Consider the following 5,983-nt stretch of genomic DNA (forward strand, 5'->3'; position numbering starts at 1 on the left):
TTTAAGTTATACTGGTTTAATAAAATGGATTAAACCCTTAACTGGTAAGTTTCTAGTTTTACATACTCAAAGTTCTTATTTGAAAAGTATATTCCGAACTAGAAAACTGTGCATTGACTCTGTGTCCTATGACTTGACCCGTACCTGGTACCCTCATGATAACTCAATGTACACTGGACATATATATCTAGAATCGGATATATAGTAGACTGGGTGAATCTGTTCCAAGCCCACAACCAAACAAGGAACAGGAAATGAAGCGGAAAGCACACATCCTATTACCTGTCGGATCCTATTGATATATATGTACCCTTTGATGTATACATTAGGGAATCATAAGGTTAGCATTATGGTCCTTTCTACTAAACGTAGCCTTCTACCAAGGCATCAAATGTTATGGGTGTTCTTTCCTTGTATTAGTAGGTATTTTCCCAAGTGAGACTATCTTTAACTAAATATAGTTTATACATTTAATGAATATGTGAGAAGATCACAAGTAAATGTAATAGGGAAAAATAATGTTTTACCTCAGCAATGACACCGCTGGTTATAAAGTAATAAAATACAGACTCCAGGTAGTATTAAATAAACGATACACCTCGAGGAGTCTAAAGTAGTAAAATACAGACTCCAGGTAGTATTAAATGAACGATACACCTTGGGGAGTCTAAATTAGCCTTTAGTCCTAAGTCGGTTAATTAAAGGTTTAAATGTGAACTAGTATATAACTAGGAAGATATATTATGATAGTTTTATCACCTCGTGCCTGCTAGTCCTGGTACGTGAAATCGTACCAGTGTCAATGCAAACCCGGCAAGATATATTATTAGGTTTATCACCTCGTGCCTGCTAGTCCTGGTACGTGAAATCGTACCAGTGTCAATGCAAACCCGGCAAGATATATTATTAGGTTTATCATCTCGCGTCTGCTAGTCCTAGTACGTGAAATCGTACCAGTGTCAATGCAAACCCGGCAAGATATATTATTAGGTTTATCATCTCACGCCTTCTAGTCCTGGTACGTGAAATCGTACCAGTGTCAATGCAAACCCGGCAAGATCTGTTAACGTGATTTTTCCCGGTACTTAGTATGGTGTATTCCTCCCTGTTTCTCTTTTTAGTGGGTTCTCTTTATATTATCGTGTATTGTATCTAGCATGAAATGGATTTCTAAACTATACCTATTATAGCTTACTAATGTTTTCCTTGAACTGATATTGAAAAGACTCTTTTATCTACCAAGTTATGCCAGGATTTTAAAAACGGAGTTTTGTGAAACTATAAAGTAACATAACTTTAAAAGAGTTTTTGAAATGTTTTGATCACTTATAAAAGGCATAAACAATATTTTGAAAGATGTTTGAAACAAACAATTACACAATTATCATTGTGTTCAACTTGTATTCCCCCCCCCCCCCCCTTAAAACATTGAAAACAGTTAAAAGATTCATTATGGGGTATGAACTCACATGATGTGGGTGATTCAACGAATATGCGCGTAAGGATGAGAAGTTCCACGAGTGAAGTCCCGAGACACAACAAGTCCTAAATGACATACATTGGCATGTATTGACATTAATATAGTGCTTGGAAGCAACCAAATGCGAGGAAACACCTCACGAGACTAGGGAACACTTTGACCAAGTGTTGGAATCACATGTGATTCAACTAAAGAGTGTTTAAGGCCATGTATTGGTGTTTACGGTCCTGAGTTTACGGCCAAGGGAGTTTACGGCCGTAAACTCATGGTCAAAGTTACATATGATGGGGTTTGAATGCTAGGGAAGCTTGAGGGATTTTTGCTCTACACAATGGTGAGGAAGACCACTTCGTTGGAGGCTTTTGATGAGTTTACGGACCAAAGGAGTTTACGGTCGTAACTCATGAACATTATGAAGTGTGTGTGGTTTAAGGTCTTACAAAGCACCTGGGAGTGTTCTAGCCTCAAGTCCAAGCCTTAGGAAGAGTTTAAGGCTTAAATGACACACTTATAGGGGTTTACGGTCAAGCGAGATGGCTTGACCGTAAACTCCTTTTGATCCTTCATTTTTGATGTTTTCAAGGTCCTAAGCACGAACCTTAACTGGATATTAAGTATAGGAAAGAGTACTTACGATGTAGAGGCTTGAAATGGCCGATTTTGGCCAAGAACACTAGTATGTGTTCTTGGTGTTCTTGGTGAATCTTGAAGATTTGAAGATCTAGTCAAAAATGGATGTTTTTATGGATGGAATCAAAGAGTGTGACTAGAAGATGAAGTGTAACAACAAATCTAGGAAAGAACACTTATGTTTTTGAAGATCTCGAGTGAAGATCGGGATGATAGTTGAGAGAGAATAGGAGTGTTCTTGAGGTTGGAATGTGAGAAATGGCTGAAAATGATCAAGGACCACATATATACTCTTGGGTTTTCGGCCAGGATTGGGTTTACGGCCGTAAACTCCATGTTTACGGCTGTAAACTCCACATGTTGGAGTTTAGGGCTTTAGGGTTGTACAATGTCTCTAGCAGGTGCATTCTAACACTCATTCCTTAAGTGTACTAGGCTAATAACTCCTTAGAATGACCTTTAACCAGACTAGGACTCATTTCCAATAAGTCTGACACTCTGATGAGTTGACTGGCTGTGATTTAAAAGCAAAAAATTTTCGGGTTGTCACAAAAATGTCGTGGATGAGGCAATGGTTCTGGATCTATAAACTCCCTCTTGTGTCCTCATGCTTCTCATTCTTCCAATGGCTTCAAAAAACACACTAAAACACTTGAAACAGCTCACAAACACTCACAATAGCATTAGGGTTTCGAGATATAGGGCTTGGGACTTGGAGGCTGGAAATAAGGCCAACATGGAAGGTTTAAGGTGCTTAAATAGGGTGCAAACCCTGAAAATTTGGGTTTCTCCTCTGCCAGCCTACTCGTCGAGTTGAGGCCTCTCAACTCGTCGAGTAGGTTACTTAAATTATGCGGCCCATATGATCTCTACTCGACGAGTTTGGGGCTTCCAAGTCGTCGAGTTACTCTTATAAATTGAATAATTACTAAATTAAAACCATGAACCAAACGTTACAATATCAATGTATGTAATGTACAATCACATGTGATTGATAATGAACTCCTTATGTGATTATATGTCATTAATAATCAATTCCTTATATAATCAAATGTGATTATAAGTAATTCATTAGTGTTAATTTAATCTGTTTTGTTAATCTTATGTGATTATTCATTAGTTTTTTAAATAATTATGTTTAATATAGTGTTAATCATATTTGATTATCCATTTTTTTATATTTGAATAAATATTGACATATTTTTAGTTTATCTATGTTCAATTCTTTCTTTTAATCACATATGATTATATAAGGAATTTTATTATTAATCACATGTGATTTTATATTGCATTTATTCATGTATATTCTGTTTTTTCTTTTATAATAATATATGATTAAAACGTTTTCTATATTTGATCATACAGGTGAATGTTATACTTCTTGTAATGATGCAAATTCAAACAGTAGGACGAGTTCAAGTTATGTATCAGATTTTTATATGTCATAGGTTTTGCATGATATCAAACCAGATGTTCCTGAAGAGTTTAAACCTAATAAGTAAATGAGGTTCAAAGATGTGGATGAGGTAGTTAATTTTAATAAAAGATATGCAGAGAATGCTGGTTTTGATGTTCGTCTGAACACATTAAGGAAAGTTGGTGATATAATAAAGCATAGGTTTTTGGTTTGTATCAGGATGGGTAAATCAAAACTGAATCCAACGGAACGTAATACAATCTACAGGGTTACAGATTGTAAAACCAAAATTATTGTGAAACGTGTCAAAGGAACGTGTGAGTATAGGTTTGATAAGTTTCAAGAAAATCACAACCACGAGCTTGAAGATACATTTCACTTGAAAAGTACAAGGACTCTTTCATAATTTGACAAGGAGTTCATTGTTCGGGCTTCTACTGCAAAAATGGGTGCTACAAAAGCTTACAAACTCAAATCAACTTTGAAAGACAGTTTTCAGTATGTAAGGGGCAAGGCTGTAGATTATAGAAATTTTAAGAGGGATATGGGCTCTATTATTGGCTTCAGAAATGCTCAACTTATTGTGAACAAGATGACTGATCGAAAAAACAACTATCTGAATTATTCGTTTTTTTATAGATGTGATGAGAATAATGTCTTAAATGCAATGTTTTGAGCCGATGAATTAGATAAAGCATACTACAGTGAATTCAGAGATGTTATGTCATTTGATGCAACGTTTCGTACAAATAAGTAAGTTTTTCTTCTGTATTTATGTTTCTAATCATATGTGATTTATATTTTCTCAATAAGTATACTGATGTGATTATTATTGTAATCATATGTGATTGATCATATATCAACAAACATGTTGATGGGATTATGTGTTTAGTCACATGTCATTATAATCATATGAGATTGATGATTGATCAATGCTTAACAAGTATTCTGATGTAGTTATTTTTCTAATTACATGTGATTTATCAATTGTCAACAAGTATACTGATGTGATGATGATTGTAATCATATGTGATTGAATTAATGCTCATCAATCACATGTGATTTATCAATGCTTAACAAGTATTCTGATGTAGTTATTTTTGTAATGTGATTTTGATTATAATCATATGTGATTTATCATTTATCATCAAGCATTCTTATGTAATTTATTTCTATGTTTTAAATATGTTTAATCATATTTTTATTATATAGTTGTACGTGAAATAGGTATGCATTGGTTATTGTTCCATTCACTGTCATTGATCATCATAAATCATTTGTTACTGTTGGAGCTGGGTTGTTAAGCATGGAGGATGTGGCTTCGTATAAATGGCTTCTTGAACAGTTTCTGAAGACTCATTCAAATAAGCAACCATTACTTGTTTTAACTGATCAAGATGCAGCAATGAAGCAAGCAATTGATTCTGTTTTTTGTCAACCAAAGCGTAGATTGTGCATGTGGCATATCATGAAGAAATTGCCAAAAAAGGTACAATTTTTTTTAAATCGGATGTGATTTTACATAATCACTTGTGATATATCACATGTGATTTTTTAATGTGAATAAGATTTTTGATAATCACTTATGATTTTTATAATGTGAACATATTTAGTCATATGTGATTTTCTTTTTGTAATCACATATTTATTCAAGCATATATGATTTTCCAATTTGAACATATCTGAATCATGTGTGATTTGTTTTATAATGTGAATAGATTAAAATCACATGTGTTTTTGTTTCAATATTGTAATCACATGTGATTGTCGAAATCATATGTTTTTTTTGAAAGAGACTTGTCGAAATCATATGTTAATTCTATCATAAATGATTATGAATATAATCACACATGATTATTCAAAATCATATGTGATTACATTTATAATCACATATGATTAAAGCATTTAAAGTTATTTCATGTGAGTTTTACCTTTATATTTTAATATTAATTTATAGACTGTGAATCACATGTGATTATACAGCTATCTGTGGAATTTCTTAAAAGCACAGATTTCAACAAAAGGTTCAATAAACTTGTTTGGGACATTTATATCGAGCTTCATATTTTCGAGATGAGTTGGGAACTGTTGATGAAAGAATATAATCTTAAAGATGAGAAATGGTTTAAAGATACTTTTGAAAATAAGGAAGCATGGGTACCTGTATATTTCAATGATTTTCCAAGGTGTGGGTTGATGAAGACAATGTAACAACCCGTTACTTTCCGAGTCAACAAAAGTCAAATCCGATAAATAAAATTCGAGTCTTTATTTATCTCGTTAAATTTGTATAGTTTAGAAAATAATTTAAATTATATAAATAAAGTTTATATAACTTTATATAAGTTTTCGAAATAAAAAACACTCGAAAAACCTAGATTTTTCCCTTGATATCGCAAACCTCGTGACAACAAACTGTTTGCGGCCGAAAACACTCTTTGCGGCCGAAAACCCCT

At 33.5% G+C, this 5,983-nt stretch overlaps 1 protein-coding gene across 1 annotated transcript; it reads left to right on the top strand.

Moving 5' to 3' along the window:
* The first annotated feature begins 3,972 nt into the window (after positions 1–3,972).
* LOC145122012 (protein FAR1-RELATED SEQUENCE 5-like) lies at positions 3,973–5,738 on the top strand. The gene is made up of 3 exons (XM_079057689.1): positions 3,973–4,025; positions 4,755–5,016; positions 5,511–5,738. Exons 1-3 carry the CDS (start codon positions 3,973–3,975, stop codon positions 5,736–5,738), a joined length of 543 nt encoding a protein of 180 aa, XP_078913815.1.
* The last annotated feature ends 245 nt before the right edge of the window (positions 5,739–5,983 follow it).

Source organism: Lactuca virosa, chromosome 6 (assembly GCF_052849685.1).
Source record: "Lactuca virosa cultivar CGN04683 chromosome 6, Lactuca_virosa_CGN04683_v6, whole genome shotgun sequence".
Lineage (NCBI taxonomy): Eukaryota > Viridiplantae > Streptophyta > Magnoliopsida > Asterales > Asteraceae > Lactuca > Lactuca virosa.

Excerpts from the sequence above, each read along its gene's own strand:
- LOC145122012 (XM_079057689.1), top strand. The coding sequence starts at position 3,973 with ATGGGTGCTACAAAAGCTTACAAACTCAAATCAACTTTGAAAGACAGT. Across the intron at positions 4,026-4,754 it reads ACTTTGAAAGACAGTTTTCA|GTATGCATTGGTTATTGTTC; the intron begins GTATGTAAGGGG and ends TACGTGAAATAG. Across the intron at positions 5,017-5,510 it reads TGAAGAAATTGCCAAAAAAG|CTATCTGTGGAATTTCTTAA; the intron begins GTACAATTTTTT and ends GTGATTATACAG.